The sequence below is a fragment of the Pollachius pollachius genome (assembly GCF_949987615.1).
Source record: "Pollachius pollachius genome assembly, chromosome: 5".
Taxonomy (NCBI): domain Eukaryota; kingdom Metazoa; phylum Chordata; class Actinopteri; order Gadiformes; family Gadidae; genus Pollachius; species Pollachius pollachius.
In genome coordinates this window covers 7,162,754-7,179,482 of record NC_136938.1, presented here as the reverse complement: position 1 = coordinate 7,179,482, position 16,729 = coordinate 7,162,754, and the positions used below count along the sequence as shown (strand labels likewise).

General features: G+C 44.5%; 1 protein-coding gene across 3 annotated transcripts; it reads right to left on the bottom strand.

Moving 5' to 3' along the window:
• Positions 1-995: 995 nt before the first annotated feature.
• Positions 996-14,765, bottom strand: def8 (differentially expressed in FDCP 8 homolog). 3 transcript variants are annotated; one of them, XM_079736169.1, is made up of 13 exons: positions 14,627-14,765; positions 13,278-13,400; positions 12,363-12,425; positions 11,515-11,612; positions 10,961-11,110; positions 9,613-9,754; positions 9,088-9,252; positions 7,526-7,653; positions 6,709-6,822; positions 5,923-6,003; positions 4,131-4,271; positions 3,533-3,642; positions 996-2,275 (listed from the first exon to the last, which is right to left on the bottom strand). In XM_079736169.1, the coding sequence occupies exons 2-13, from the start codon at positions 13,384-13,386 to the stop codon at positions 2,176-2,178; spliced, it is 1,401 nt and encodes a 466-aa protein (XP_079592295.1). In that variant the 5' UTR covers positions 13,387-13,400; positions 14,627-14,765; the 3' UTR covers positions 996-2,175. The 3 variants fall into 3 exon arrangements, with proteins under 3 accessions (XP_079592295.1, XP_079592296.1, XP_079592297.1); XM_079736170.1 differs by lacking the exon at positions 12,363-12,425; XM_079736171.1 differs by lacking the exons at positions 12,363-12,425; positions 13,278-13,400 and having other exon boundaries at positions 14,627-14,757.
• Positions 14,766-16,729: the final 1,964 nt, after the last annotated feature.

The window sequence follows — 16,729 nt, the reverse complement described above, 5'->3', positions numbered from 1 at the left end:
TTAATATCTGTGTGATTCGTTTGGAAAAAGGTGACGAATGAATGCATTGTCGTCGTACGGATTACAATTCAAACCTGGGGGGGGGGGGGGGGGGCTTGGTGTTACAGAGTACACCAAGACATTAACCACAACAACTAGTTGTAGTTAATGTAAATGACTGCAATGTTTCTCCCCCTGTACACTATTGCATATACAGATTATTCATAGGCTAAGTTTACCCATCAAAATATTCTTTCATCAAATTAAAAATGTTTCATAAACCCAACCACAAAGAATCTGGCAAAAGCAATCAGGAAACACCACATTTAGGGGTACTCTTGCTCGCCAGATCTCCATTTTAAGAACACAGGGAAACCACTGATTCACTGTTAATTATACAATGTATTAGCCCAGCGTGCATGCAGCACCCCTTTGTGTTTTCTTTTTGAACTAAGAAAGTGTGAAATTGTCACGACATAATGAGTCAGGCTTCCTCTGGATTAGTGCAGGTTTATTACATCGGAGGCGTATGATAAATAAGCAGAGCTTGCCAAATTGATTGAACAACCTCCTAATTAAACAACATAAGAATGGCATTAGCTTCCCATACAGTTCAGTGATACAGCTTAATTCAATTTAATTCAATTAAAAGGTGAGGAAATGAATCGTCCTAATGTGTTTGAAAGCGGTCCTATGCTTGAATTATATTGAGTTTTTTAAAGCATACAGCATACCGTTTATTAATACGAATTACCCATCAAGATAAAGGACAAAGGTGGAAAAGGGGGCTTTTAATATTATTTCCTATGCCTATTCAATAAATTATGCATCCTTCCACTGCATACAAACCCAGACTACTCTGACTCATTACCTTTTCATCTGCTGTGAGATGAGGTGCCATTGACATCTGGAGGTCTCTTTTAAGTGAAGAACAGAGTCAAAAGTGAAGATTCAATATTATTTAATATGATTTTATATACTTAGTTATAAAGTAAGTATATTTGACTTGAGGGCAAACTAGAAGTAGACATTGATTAGCTTGTAATTTAGCAATCAAACAATAAGAAATCTTAAACACAAACAGATATTTTGACAAAGTATACCCATCTATTAACTGAATAATTATTTTTCAACTTTATAACCATCAACTATCAGGGTGAAACGCAATACATTACGCCAGCTTTGACACAAACACTGCCTCTCTCGAGGTAAGCATTTTATTCATGCACCACACATACAAATTCATCAACGCCTACAATGGTTATCAGAAGAAAGTACATGCTGGAAGATAAACAGTCAACAAAACATATTTTTTATCATTTACACGCCCGTAAGAGTGGCGAAGTGTGCTTTACTTGAGGGTCGCAAGCCAGAACGCGATGGCTGCTGAACTGAGACTTTCAGAATACAATTGAAAAACAACACTGACTTCTAGCCGTCAAGCCGGAGTATGCAGACATGAATGAGGAGTACTGGTTTAATTTGTTGCAAACTGCTCTGAGTTGGACTGCACTAAACATACATGACACTGTATAGAATATCGCACACGTTTCACGTAAAAAGGCAACACAATGTATCCTGCTCTGTGGCCACTTGGCACGCACCTTAAGAGAATGAACGAGGACGCGGCAAAAACAAACAATATAAAATCAAAAATGTGATGTCGTCATTTTGGCGAATAGTTTGATGATTTACTTTTATTTAGAATTTAGAAATTCTTTAAAGCTGTGTGCTCATCTTAGAAGTATTTATCGCTTGCCGTTGGGACTATTGATCAAAGATTTGCGGTAAAAAGAAAAAGACACAAAACACTTTCTACATTACAAAACTCCTGCGTTGACCATGACCTGTTGACCTGTCTGCAGGCCACTTGTAGCCATTTTGTAAGTATACAAGGTTTGTACATAAGACACGTAGGCAAATACACACAAAAACACAGTGTGTACACCAGTCTCAGACCAGGAATTAAAATACAAAAAAGAAAAAAACTACTTTTAAAAATATGTTTCCAGTGCACTCTACTGAAACGCCAACACCAGAAACATCTGCACAAAAACAATGTGGACAAAACAAGCTCAGCCCGACACCTCAGTGTTGACAAGGGGGTAGTTGTAGTAGTAGTAGTAGTAATACTCCAGCGCCAATCAAAGTGCAATGTTCACCAATGGTCCCAGTAACATCTGGCCCACGCCCTCTTTATGTGAACACGTCCTTCACATCTGGAGGGTCGTCCTGCTTGCGCTCGCTCATCCTCGCACATCGCGGGCACGTGGTGGAGTTGTCATAGTAACAATCTCTGCACGACACATGTGGAGACACACCTTCGTGTCACTGTACACACATATTGACTTGTAACCTTGTATCATTAAGTTCCTTAAAGGTGACGTATTATACCACCAGGTGTGATTGGCCGTTACAAGCCGTTTTGAAAATCTTCCTCTTCTGACATCACAAGTGGGGTGTCCGCCTAGATGTATGATGGATAGATAAGCAACGTTATCTTGATTCCACTGGGTATGTTGGTAGACTGATCTATCCAGCACACATCTAGGTGGACACGCCAACTTGTGATGTCAGAAGAGGAAGATTTTCAAAACGGCTTGTAACGGCTTATCACTCACACACTGGTGGTATAATACGTCACCTTTAATGGTATGAATCTGAAATGACAGTAATTTCAGATTCATACCATTAAAGTGGACCAATTGTAGAACAATGACTCAGAAATATTTAGTGGAACAATGTGGGTTGAGCTTTTATCAGTAGTGTGATATCTAGCACTGAAATGAGGCCTGAAACTAGGCTGTGTTCAGTGGGTGTTCCCTTCCAGCCGCTCTCTCCTTGCTGATTGGCCTGGAATCGCTTCGGCGTGCAGTGCAAAGTGTTGACACCATAGGTCTTGATAATTATAAAGCTAGGAAACACTCGGGTGAGGAGAAGAATTAGCTACATCATTACTGGCTCGATTCGAATCTGCCAAACCTTTCTTGCGGGACTTTAAGGCGGGACTATGGAGCGACGCAGGATGTTTTTCAGATTTCCATTATCTTTTTTTTACTATCTATTATTATTCCTTTTACTGTACAGAATACCTCTATTTATTATTTTTTACAAATTTCTAATTTATAAACTGTTACAGATTTGTTATTCTATATAGGGATAATGTTTCAATTGTTATATTATTTCTTATTTTTATTCTATTTGTCACCTTATTTTAGCATTTAATATTTTGAATGTTGCACAATCTCTCCAGGCACTGCCACTTTTCATTTCACTGCATTTCTTGTATATGTATATATATATATATATATATATATATATGGTACAAATAAAACTTGAATCTATCTGGAATAACCCCTGAGATATCAGAAATGTTTGTACATTATTTCCCTTTGGGCATGTTGCTCAAGAATGCCTACAGGTAGGTTGTGGACGTTGGGGATCGAACCTAGTACCTTCCTAGTCCAACACCCTCAGTAGCCCCTCCATGTGGTCAACATGTATGTGTGTTGTGGTGTCACACTGGGAGTGATGGGAGTGTTGGGAGACTGACCTGTGGAACACTGCGGAGCAGTCGTGGCAGACAGACGTGTGGCTGTCAAAGGGGTACAGGATGTCTCCCTCCTTACACAGCTCACACACAAAGCCTTTGGCCTGACAGCGCTACACACACACACACACACACACACACACACACACACACACTTAAGTTTACATGGGACACAACTTGAATTGCAGAGAATTACCCATTTCCATTTTATAGTACATTGAAGTCCCCAGCAGGATGTCTAGACGAGACGTTTTCATTGTATACATTGGAACATCCATCTAAATTAGTAGCCATGATGCAAATCTTAGCAAGAAAAAGGTTGTATCTGTTGCACTTATAAGATATATACAATAACACACAGTCAATAGTCATTTATAAACTTTGAGTAAATGATGAACAAATCATTAACAAAACATTTAAGCAATTATACAATAAATTTTCTTAAATGTCATAATCAACGATGCTTCAATTCGAGGACGTGACCTCAACTGTAACCCAAACCCTGCCCCCCCTCTCTCCCTGGAGGAGAGCCTCATCACAACCACGCATCCCTCAGACCCACGGGGCCTCCGTGGGCCTTGGGGGGGAGCCGGCTCCTCACCTCACAGTCCAGTTTGATGTGCTTGGCGAAGGTGGTGTGGATCTCCGTGAGGGAGCAGCTCAGCCGGCCGCTGGCCACCTCGATCAGGTCCTGCAGTGAGTACATGTCGTCGTTCTCCACAAAGTGCTGCCGCTCGTGGAGCTGTGACGCCACAGGGAACAGGAAAGCGTTGGTGAGAGAGTCGGCAAGGGTGACCACAGGCAAAAGGATCGGCAGTCTGGCTCCCACAATAGCCTTCAGCTGCAGCCCCGGAGCCAGGGCCTGTGGTGTGGCAAGGGGCCTGTGGTGCGGCAGCTCCACTTTTTGGTAACAGTCGTCCCCTCGCTGCCCCAGTCGACCTGCCACACCACAGGCCCCTTGCCACACCACCAGCCCCGGCTCCGGGGCTGCAGCTGGATGCTACTCTGCATCCAGGCGTCATCATGGGAGAGCCATAACCCCACCTGCTAGTTTGGCACATGTAGCTACGCTTTGGGTGGAGTAGTACTGCATTTGTCAGACATAACGCTACGGCTTGTGTCGCAACTTGACTAACCAAAAGGGTCGCTGCAGCCTATTTTCCAGAGCGGCTTATAAGTCGATTTTTGCAAACAAAAAGACTTCAAAGAAAAATAAAAAATCGGTGGCGCTTTTTAGTGTTTTGTGTTCGAGTGATAAAACGTCCTAATGCCGTCACAACGCTAAGCCCATACGATTATTCACATTAAAGGTCTGCGGGTCAAAGATTCCCCTGTAAAAATGTAAACATAACCATCACTTCATATCCGACTAAAAAACAAGGAAGGCTGTTTGTCACCATGTGCTCTCAGTCTGTGAGGTCAAGGACTCTGTGTCTCAATAAAAGGTGCCTTGTTTTCTAATTCTGGTAAAAATTTCAGGGTTTTACTGAGGCTTTAATTGGCATTACCTCAGATAATCACGAACGCTTACTAAACCATCAGTTGACCGGCAACGAGGCGCTGTCGCGGCCCCAAGGGACATGGTCATATTAGAACAATTACTTAGGCTTTCATGCCAGCAGTGGGCGGTACTTGTACTTGTTTGGGCTGTGGTCAAAGATGTGTAATAAGATACGGCTTAAGGCTTAGTTATGGTTCCACGTCAACGCAACCCAAGGATCACGCAGCAGTTCAATGCAGTAATGAACCTGTTTGGGTTCTGCGTCCGGTTTTAGTGAGCGGACCAATAGCAGCCCTTGCTGCTGAGTCTCCCGGACGATAGGTTAACATTTTTTGGAGGCGCCAGGCCAGGCGCAGGACGTCAGGCCCTTGCGGTGGAAGCAAGGAGGGTCCGCAAGGACGTAATGGGTCCGTAAACCCCCTTGCGTTGCGTCGACATGGAACCATAAGCAAGCCTTAATCCTTCATACTATGGAGCGGGTATATTGAAACATAAAACCCCATTTCATAGTTCCTGCGGCTTAAAAGAAAACAAAGTTTTACTGTGGTTTTTTCGAAAATAAAAAACAATGGCTAAATGGCTGAATGGTAATAGTGACTGAATTATGTGTTGATATTTCACTCTATAGCTACAAACCGGTACATGAATCAGAGTTAATGAGATCACACGATAAACAAAGGACTGTTCCTTAGTTAAGGTAATTAGCATGCAGACAAAAAACGATACTTATAGTTAGTACAAAATGTCCACCAAGCCAGCGAGGGGAATGTGCTCACTGCACAGCCAACAGAGCTTGTGTTTCAGTCACAGTTCATGGCGCTGTTACTTTGATCGAATAAAGTGTGTGTACATCCCAGTGGGACACAGTGGGTCACGGGGGTCCCCTGCTCACCTGAAGCAGCAGGCGGGCCTCCATGGCTTCCTTACAGGTGATGAAGTAAGGTTTCATCAGCAGAACATCCTGCCGAAGCTTCTGCAAGGGGCAACAGCGGAACAAAGGTGAGCCAACGAGCTATTAAAGCCTTCATATCTGTGAATGCCAACTATCTGAAGTGGCAGTTGTTATTCTTTAGCAAATATTACATTATATTAAGTATGCATTGTATATTAATAGATATGTGCTCTTTAAAATGAAAGGTTGATAAGTGTTCAAACATTTTATTTCGAATGCTTTGTAGCTCAAGGTTTGTGGCTTGTTTCTAAAAGTGTAGCCCAAAGGCTAGCTCCACTCCACCTGTCATCGTTTGCATGATTGCATGTTGGTTATTTAATAAAATGCTATAATTCGTAGTATTGTAACATTGATATCAATGTTTGTTATTCAACAGTAAGATCTAGACATTAGTCCCGTCCTACAAAAAGGACACAAACAAAACAGCTTGATAGAATGGGATGTGAAAAAGCAGAAGCGTTCGGCTTCTCTGGGCAGCGTGAAACAAGTCACTGCAACAACAACAAAGCCGTCCCAGCTCTGAAACATATCACTCTGACAGGTGTACACTGGTCCGGGCTTCCAAATGGCTCCCAGGCAATTTCAGTAAAAGCCATGTCAAAATATACGATAAATTACAGCATAATAAACCTCACTTTATAACCGGATGGGAAACAAATGCTTGAACAAAGCCCCGTAGCTCCATTGGCACAGAGGCCGTGCGGAGAAGGCGATAACATGGCCCACCCTGATCTCCACCAGCTCCTCCACGAAGTTGAAGAGCAGCGGGTTGATCTCCTTCAGCCTCAGCACCGGCCGCGACATCATCAGAGCCAGGTAACGCATGGAGGAGCGACACACCTGGCGACACACACACACCACACGCACACACACACGCACACACACACACTTCATTTGTATCTTCCTCCAGGGAATGTGAAGGCAACGTCACACAGTGTTAAAAGGCTATAGTGAACGGACATGTTTAGAGGTCCCTGCTGGTAAATAGTATGTTCCAGCAATAGAGGTAGGACCCTAGTTTATTTATAGATTTGAATGCTAACCGCAGCCACCTCTATTGCAGGAACATACTAATCCTGTCGGGTCTGTCTCAAAAGATGGGAGGCCGGGGTGACAAAACTTCACGTTCGGTATACTTATCCAATACCTCCACACACACGGATACATTTGTTTTAGTTTCTGGCTGATCCAGCGAGCCCGTCATTAATCAGGGAAGAGGTTACTTGGGTTCTTATCATATCATCGACTCCGGTGGTGCTTTTGAGATTGGTCGTCTGCATATCTTGTTTATCCACAGCCACTTCCGTCTGTCTGGACGGAGATAACATTCCTCTTCCTCTTTCTTTGGAATTGCGATTTGAAGAGCGATTGAAAACAAACACGCATGCTTTTAAAGGCCCAGTGTGAGAAGCCAGTCTGACTCTAACCCTAACCCTAACCCAGTGTGACAGACCAGTATCACAGGCCCAGTGTCACAGGCCCAGTGTCACAGGCCCAGTATGACAGGCCCAGTGTGCTAGGCCCAGTGTGTCAGCCCGGGTACCTTGCGTGGTTCAAATTCCCAGTTGTGAATGACCCGGGCAGGGACGATGGCAGTGTCGTTCCAGTGGCACGTGCTGCAGTAGTACTGGCCTGTGTAGTCACACTGCCGTGCCTCGCTCGGAACACCCCCTACAGGACAGGACGGGACATGACATGAAACCAAACATGATGACAGCGTACTACATCGCTGCTTTGAGGTAACCCTAAAAATGTCAGATAACTAAAATGTACTATATGGAGCAGCAAGATACGTCTTAAAGCTCTGTTTACACATCAAACCGGAGTTTGAGCGGATACGCCAAAAATCACTACACTTCTTAATAAAAATAACACTTCTTTACACTTCTTTAAAAATAAAGCCGCATTTTCTTAAAGCCGCAGGAGCGGAAAAATTGGGCTTTATGTTTCAAAATACTCAGACATACAAATAAGCCCCTCCCTACTAGTATAAGCCGTATCTTATCACACATATTTGCCCACGACCAAAACACTCACAAGTACCGCCCAATGCTGGCGTTACATAGTCATTCCATGTTCCTTGTGGCGTTCCGCGTTGCCGGTCAACTGATGGTTGAGGAAGCGCTCGTGATTAATTGGAGGTAACGCATTTTAAAGCTCCAGTAAAACCCTGAACCTTTTGCCAGATTTAGGAAACAAGGCATCTTTTATTTTGCACGCGATTCTTTCAGACACATTTAGAGGCTTTAAATAATCGTTCATGGACTGAGAGCATATTGTGTCTTTTTTGTTTATGACTTGGTTATGAAATGATGACAATGTTTATTTCTAGACTACGTTTTCTTTTACTCGCTAAACTCGACGGTAAGTGAGCATATGGGCATTACCTCGCGACGGCATTAGTAACTTCAAGATTTATCACTCGGACGCAAATTAATGAAAACTGCATTTTTTTTTCTTCTTTATCTTTGCAAAATCGACCAATAAGCAGCTGCGGTTTTGGTTCGTGATATCGGGATACAGGCAGCGGCTTTACTTCCGGAAAGCCCTTTTTAACGCAAGGCTACTCGATTATGGGAAAAAATTATAATCACGATTATCATTCTGTCTGTACTGAGTTCGGTCTGTCTGTACTCAGTCAGGAAGACGAGCGTCTGTCTGTCTGTTACAGCATGCGTTCTGTCTGTCTTTCCCAGCATGCGTTTGGTCTGTCTGTACTGCGTGCAGTTTGTCTGTACTCACTCAGGGAGAGGGTTGTGTTCTGTCTGTACTGAGTTCAGTCTGGCTGTACTGTGTTCTGTCTGTTTGTACTGTGTTCTGTCTGTCTGTACTCACTCAGGGAGAGGGTTGTGTTCTGTCTGTCTGTACTGAGTTCGGTCTGGCTGTACTGTGCTCTGTCTGTCTGTACTGTGTTCTGTCTGTCTGTACTGCGTGCTGTCTGTCTGTACTGCGTGCAGTCTGTCTGTACTCACTCAGAGAGAGGGTTGTGTTCTGTCTGTCCGTACTGAGTTCGGTCTGGCTGTACTGCGCTCTGTCTGTCTGTACTGTGCTCTGTCTGTCTGTACTGCGTGCTGTCTGTACTGCGCTCTGTCTGTCTGTACTCACTCAGGGATACGGGCGTTCGGCACTCGGCGCAGCGGTAGTCCTGCCGGTCCAGGCCGATCTCCGGGCAGATGTTGAGCTGGTATTCCGACTGGTGGCTGACCTTTGACCTCACGCAGGGCTTGTTGATCAGGTTCATGCACTTGCTGTGACAACGGTAGTAACAGCCTGAAAAGGAACCCACACAAAGAACGGATTCGACCTCACTTGTGGGTTTAAATAGCCCGGCATCGCACACAGGTGCACTCCGGTCCACTGTTACACTACACTCAGAGTGACTGTTAGCTACTTACTTAGTTAATGAGAACCCATTGAATAAACTTGAAACGTTTCAGAAATATATTGACTTATCAGGGAATATTTCAATATTTCTAAAGGAAAATCCACGACAAAGTTATGAAGCATTAAAGTAAGCACTACATTACAAGCATAACATTACAACTACGATCAGTATAATTGCTACCTAGAGTCTTCATCCTCCTTTCACGACTTCCCATAATAACCAGCGAGGTGTGCCGGGGGCCTCACCTGTGCAGGTGTACCAGGTCTGGATGAGGCCCCATATGATGGCGCTGCACTTGTCGCAGGTCTGCTTCACGCTCTTGCTCTTCTCCTTGGAGAAGCGGTGCTCCAGCAGCACCCTGAGGTTAGGCTCCTCCTCCTCTGGCTCCTGGAGAGGGCCAGGCCGCCGCCCACACAAGTCAGACACGCAGGAGACTAGCCTGGAGACCGTCCGGATCGCGTGACCCCCGCACATGTTGTTTGGCTACACGGTTCAGTCGGGACCGCTGGCTGGAGCCGACTTCAGTGGGCGGGAGTACTTGCATTGACAGACAAGCCCCTTAGCCAATCGGCGTAAGAATACAGGTCAGAAGAAGAGCGAAAAGGTATTTTCCACAGAGAAACTCTGCTTGCGCTGCTCTTGATTCTGTTTAATAAACAATGGCTGGGTTTACTCTACTAAAGGTTTTGTTTCAGGAGCCGCCCTTACTGTTTTGTCAGATCAACTACGATTCTGTACCTGATTGGCCCGGTTAAGTCATCAACTACCACACAGTCTCTGATTGGCCCGGTTAAGTCATCAACTACCACGCAGTCCCTGATTGGCCCGGTTAAGTCATCAACTACCACTCAGTCCCTGATTGGCCCCGATTACATTATTATTTCAGGAAATAGATGAGTGTCTCAAGAACCATAGTGGTTCGTGGGGCAGAACAGAATGAGGCAATAAGATCACGTTGTTTTACTTTGGCCTCGGGCAGTTTGACCAGTTCACGTGATATCTGTGTATGGTTGAACTGTTAACAAGTTCCATGAAGAGAATTTGGATGAAGGAACAAATAATGGCCAAAGAAGGACTTTCAAGACCAGTGAGCAATTTGGTGTACCCGCATTATTACAGTGAGCTTCAGAACCAAGAACAAATGAACAAAACCTTGTTTTGTTAATTTAGACCACATAGGGCGATGTAGCAGAACTCTCTACTGGCTCATATAACAGGCTTTTTGAACGTTTCCCCAGGGCCTGCAGATGGAGCCTACATTTGCTTGGTCCGACAAATGCATAAATAGCATTGCTTTGAAGCATAGCCAAGAGCTTTTACAAGGCTCCTACACTCAACATCTCACTAGCAAAGTGGGTCCGATAGCACTAAACTTGATTTCCCCCTGTAATAAAAATGTGCTTCAAAACAAAAAAAGCTGAAACCCTGCTCTACCTTCATATCGCTTCTTGATTCACAGCTTCTCCTATTCGGTTACTCTTTAACCGAGGAGCTGCGAGTTCCCCCCAGGTGGGGGGTGTGTGAGGAACAAGAGGTTCCTCCCCTGGGCACCACAGCTCAGCCACCAGTACTGCCCCTCCTGCTTCTCCGCACCTTGAGCTCCTGAAGCTTGAGCCGCAGGTGGATGAGCTTGACCACCGTGTCCTTCTGTCGCTCAGAGTGCTCGGGCAGCTCCAGGATCAGCTGCTTGCACTCCTCGATGGCCTGCTCTAGCTGCTCCACGTCGCAGGCCGCCAGGGAACCCTGGGAACCAGAACCGCCACCACAACCAGGGTTAGGTTGGGGGGGGGGGGGGGCGTGGGTCAGCTGGTCACACACGCAGTTAGACTGGGTACCCCCGGCCCATTCTGCCGGCGGTTTGAATTCGCCCTGTAGAAGGGTCTGCAGAGGAGCAATACATTTCTTTCCGCCCCCGATACGCTTTGAAGCTGGCTTTTCCCCTTGGCGCTCCTTTGGCTGGTTCATCACGGCAAGCAGCCAATTTGCGTACAGAGTCGTTTGTACAAGAAAATGACCGCAGCCTCCCCACACCAACCTGCGATCGACGATTGAGCTTGGTCCGGCGACAGCCGGGCGAACACGCAGTCCCTCCAGCACTGCTTTAAACGTTCACCGTTCAGTATAGGACAACGAATGGCACTGCTTACCACGGGCCTGGAGAAGTGGTCCTCGGCTAAGCCCAGGTCCATGGTGCGGTCCGAGCCGTGCGTCCGAGCCTCGGAGCAGTACAGCTCCGACTTGGCCTCTGAAAGTGGAGCACAACGCAAGCCTCATGCACCGCTCTCAGGACTCACAACTTGGGAGAGCGGTCGGCCGAGCAAAGTGTAACTCCTGCCACGTGACTGCGGTTGCTCAAGAGTGGACTGCGACAAATCACAGAGGAGGTTGGAGAGGAAAGCCACTAATTACGTAAGGCTGTTGGGGGAGGGATTAGAGGTGCTTAATGCACACCCATAAGGAAGGAGGACCCACAGGTTTCTCTCTGTGCTTTGTTTTCCGACCACATTACCGGTAGGATCTGCTGCTAGTTTAAAATGATGTAGGACTACTTTCAAATTGCATGTAAACTATTAACCTTAAGATTTTTCCTGCCTTAATCTTCATCGTAAACACATTATGTTGAAGCAGGACTGTTTGGTAAATAAACACAAAAATTGCACCCTCCCTCTCTTCTTACATCTCTCCAAGAAGGATTCCTTGAGCCAATCAGAGGAGAGAAGCCCTTATTGGTCAGAAATGAGTCGGGAGCAGAGGCACAACAAAAGTTGTTTCACACGGACAGGCACAGTCAAGCAGAACAGACGGCCTCTCCGATAGCCAACAGATTCATTAGTGCTATCGAAAGTGCAATTTTAGTTTTTCAACTGTATTGATTTCGCTCTATAATGCCATAAAGTGAATACTTCCGAGTCCACTACAAGCCAATCAAATAAAGCATAATCAAAGTATAAAAGTATCTTACTTTGAAAAGGTATACAAATGTGTGTCGCTATACCTGTATACAGCTCTACAGAAAACATGTCGAGAGATTCCAGCTCCTCAGTGATACTCCAGCCGACTGACAAGTAGAGCAAGAGATTCAGACATGTTCCTCTCTTTCACTTCCCCCCCCCCCCACAACATTCCACTTCTGCCTCCAATGTGTTGCCACAAACACGAGTCAACAGTTGATCGCTAGACATTAGTTCGAAGGTCCAATCCAAGTCTATATTTTTAGATCAGATCCACCATTTTAGCAATAAATATGCTAATGCACGGAAAGGGCAATTGACAATAATCACCAAAAATATGGAGTATTCTCCATGCAGCTATTCAGCAATGTATATTGCAATGAGAAATTCTGGATTCATGGTATGAAAAGTGCTTGGACAAATTTAAATAATGTAACATCTATTTCACATCCCGTTTAGCATTTATCTCGCTAATTGTGTTGTGTTTAAGAGATAGTTCGAGTTAGCCCAGGGGGACTTCTTTAGATAAGTTGAATTACATTTTCAAAGCAGCACAAAGTAAAGCTGAAACCATGGTTGAAGCCATCTTAAATGGGTTAATCATGGTCTGACTTAATCGGGGCGCAACATCAGTTCAAACCATGGTTCAAACACAGGACAACTGGGTCAAATGACAATGTCAGGTTTTTACGGAAGAAAAGACAGGAAGAGTAGGATAGGATAATTAGACTTGTTTTATCTAAATTCCCCATTAAGATGCTTTTCATAAAAGCGGCTGCCGAATAGTGAAAGTAAAATGAACACTCACTCCCTCAGAGTAAAAGTGGAGGCCTGCTGGATTTAAAGGGCATCCATTCAGGTCCATTTCACATGAAGGCATTACAGCCGTCATAGGCAGTATTAAAGCTGGAGGGTGCTTCTCCCTGTGCTTCCCACTAGAGGGCGCTAACGAGTCTCACCCAGGCGCGGAGGTATATTGCCGTCCTCGGTTTCATCCTCTTCCTCACCACGGTCAAAGGGGTTGAGGCGAGCTTGTCGAAAACTGGCGAGTTTCTCATCATACGCCATCTCGATGACTACATCTTCAAGAGAAACACAGACAAACAGTTATAGATGTAGGGCTGCGGCCGTTACTGTTGAACAATGGAGGTTATTATCAGGTTGTGGGCCACTAAAGGGCTCCCGCATCAATCCAGGAATCCCCTTCACATACTGTATAGTTGGATGACAGTGAAATTACAGTTTTGTATAATGTAAGTCCTTTTGTAATGTCTGCAACACAAAATAAAACTATGATATTAAAGTATGATTGCATAAGGTGATCCATTTAAGGTGTGTGTGGCCCATGACCCTGGTCTTCTCTCTGTTCCAGGACCCCTGTTCCATAGTGTGTGACAGCATTCGCCACCTCTGCAGCCAGTAAAAGGCCTAGCTCTGCACTTCTCTTGAACAGCTGACCCACTTATTTAGACAGGTTTATATCTATGTCTGACTGTACAGTGTTTGTGGTCAGTTAATGTACGGTTGCCCGGGCACAAGTCCAGTGGTTTGTTTGGTCTAAATCGTTATCAATAAGGTATCAACATTAAGCAAGTTACTTCTTATATTTGAAGGTTAGGGTTAGTTATTATCAACGCCATTGGAATTAGACTAATATCTATCTAGGTGTATTGATTAAGCTTTCTTTGATGGAAGACCACTTTGTTATCAATCTTTTGATTAAGCCTCTTGATGCTTCATAATTCAAATTGTTATTGGATTGGATTAATTTAAATCAATCCCTTGAGGAAACCCGTTGCAGTTATCTCCTAACTCATTCAACAACAACCATTAACCACCCAAGTGGGAATATTAGGTATAGATCAGGTCCAGATGTTGATAATCCAATACACCAAAAGGTTTCCCTTCCCGAGTCTCACCAACAAACAAATGTCCCACTGTTGAACATCAGGACCCTGCCTTATCGATCCAGCAGGCTGCCTTATCGATCCAGCAGGCTGGAGTCTCGGCCATCGAACCACTGACCTCAACCAATCAGATCCCAGGGTTCTCCGGCGATGCTGGACTTTGCCATGCTAGTGCTACTAGCATTTAGCACCAAACATCACCAATTAATGATTGTCATTGCATACCAATGTTACACTTAGATTGCCCCCAAAAATATCCGCATAATAGGCGGTAGAATAATCAAAAGCGAGATAAAGACAGACAGCAGCTAACGCTAACTAGCCGGGGCTAGCCGTGGCTCTGTGTTGATAACGTTGGGAGCTAACGTGACCACTGGTTCACCACAGCAGTCCCATCTTACCGTAGGGTGGCTCTCACTCAGCACAAAGCATGTCGACGGTGTCCTCTCGGATATGTTTCCGTGTGGACTACACCAGTGTACCAACAGCGAGCACTGTCAAGACGGCGTTTTGTCATTTGACATCTGCAACATCACTATCTCCTCGACCACGGTTTGTTTTTCCTTCGGGAAAGAAGATTGCGAACCAGCGTCACCTGGTGGATATGAGGCGCAAGGAGAAATGGAGATGCGGACATGAGGCCGTACTAAGTAGAGAGGCTTTATAGATCACTAAGAATGGCAATCAAATATGCAATAGGTACTGTGCATGTGCCACAATTCGGAATGAATAGTACTGCATAAAAGGCATAACCATACGCCTTTGGAGGAGGTGCGTGTGAGCATTTGGATGTGAGTGCAGATTTTCAGTGCAGAAGTATAGTTAGTGTGTTAGAAAAAGGATTATCATGTGGAACAGGTTGAAACATTGGCACACAACGTCATGTTTCCTCTGGCTATACAAAAGGATTTCTTGTCGACACCCAGTCGATCCCTCTAGGTCTAGGAAACACAACAACAAATGATTCTGTTTGTTCCTATGTCATTGTGCCAAACTCTCAACGTGCTTCTTGTTTGCTACAGTGCAGTTCCTCTAGGGCCTATTCTGTATAGCCTAGTACAAGAGGATGCACTTAAGACAACTTGATTGAAAGATGCCGTTGCATCCTATTAGATTTAATACAAAATACCCCGATCAATTGAACAAATTAACATGAGGATGACAACGTCCTATTTCCAAATACGGGGGAAAATATCGAGTAAGTAATGTCGGACCACTTTGAAGTCAATACGGTCTAACAATATATCCTAAGGCAGGAAGATAAGGGGAAATGAACACTGAGGTTAAGTTACCATGTTTATATTTGTAGAAACAAGAATTGAATAAGAGGTGTCATGCTAGCTTTGATACAGAGCAAATACTTGTACACATGTGAGTCTGTGAAAGGGATGGTGTGTTGAGCTCCATAAAGGCCTTCTGTTCCGCTGTGTTCTCACTCTCCTCTCGGTCGGTCCCGCAGCAGCATGTGACTGATCTCCTAGCCCGAGGGGAGCGCATGATAATAACTTTTATTTTGAAAGCATTTCCTACGCTGTCATATCCGAACCGGGCCCTGGCATAAGGGTGTCTTTGAGCGCAAAGGCTATTGCTTGCTCTTTTATCGTCCTTATTTTGAGACTGCGGATATTCATCAAGAATAGCTCTACCAAGTCATCTTTCCGGGGTTATGTTTACAACTTCACGGGGGTCCAGTGTTTATCCTGGCGTCCGGGAATAGTATACCTGTCCCGGGATAGAGTGATGTCCAGGTTTCTTCACAGCAATTCACTTGCCGTAGCGAGACCTGCCATATAAAATAACACACACGAGTTTCTAATACCTCAGATACAGAAGTTTGGCCTTTCGGTATGTAGATTCAGTTAAATCACTTGTCTTTGAGTTACAGTCTTGGCATCACAACCTCTTCATCCAGGGGTTGGTGCTGTTTCACGTACGTAGAACACCTCATGAGATCGTATAGTAAATCACCAGGCCTACAATGTTGTCCATAGATGCTCTCTTGAAGGCATGCATACTTAAGTTAAGGTATTGGCTGTGTCTAAATAGTAAAGGCCTTATTGTGGGAGTGGAATGCGTTGAACATGGCTGACCTGCACATCATAACACGCTCATCCAGAACGCATCTCTGGCATTGCCTTCAGGGAGAAAAGCATTGTTTTAAAATAGTCTAGAAAATTAGTAATAAATCTTGTTTCAAAATAAGGCTTAGCAACTGCTGCAAAGTATGTAGGCCCATCAGGCTTTTTGCAATATTTAACCTATTCCAAATATTGATGTTGGTGTCCTAAACCAAAATATGTTTCCTAGGTAACAACATAATAACAACCCATTTGTTTGAGCGCCTGGTCCAAGAGCCATAATACATTCACCTGGTAGAGTTGTGAACTTTTTTATGCACTTATTTATATTACCTAGAGGCAAAGTAGGTATTAAAAAGCAATGCTTTATATGTAAGGGATAATGCCCGACGAGGTGTCCATTATCAGGAATTAATGGATGAGGCG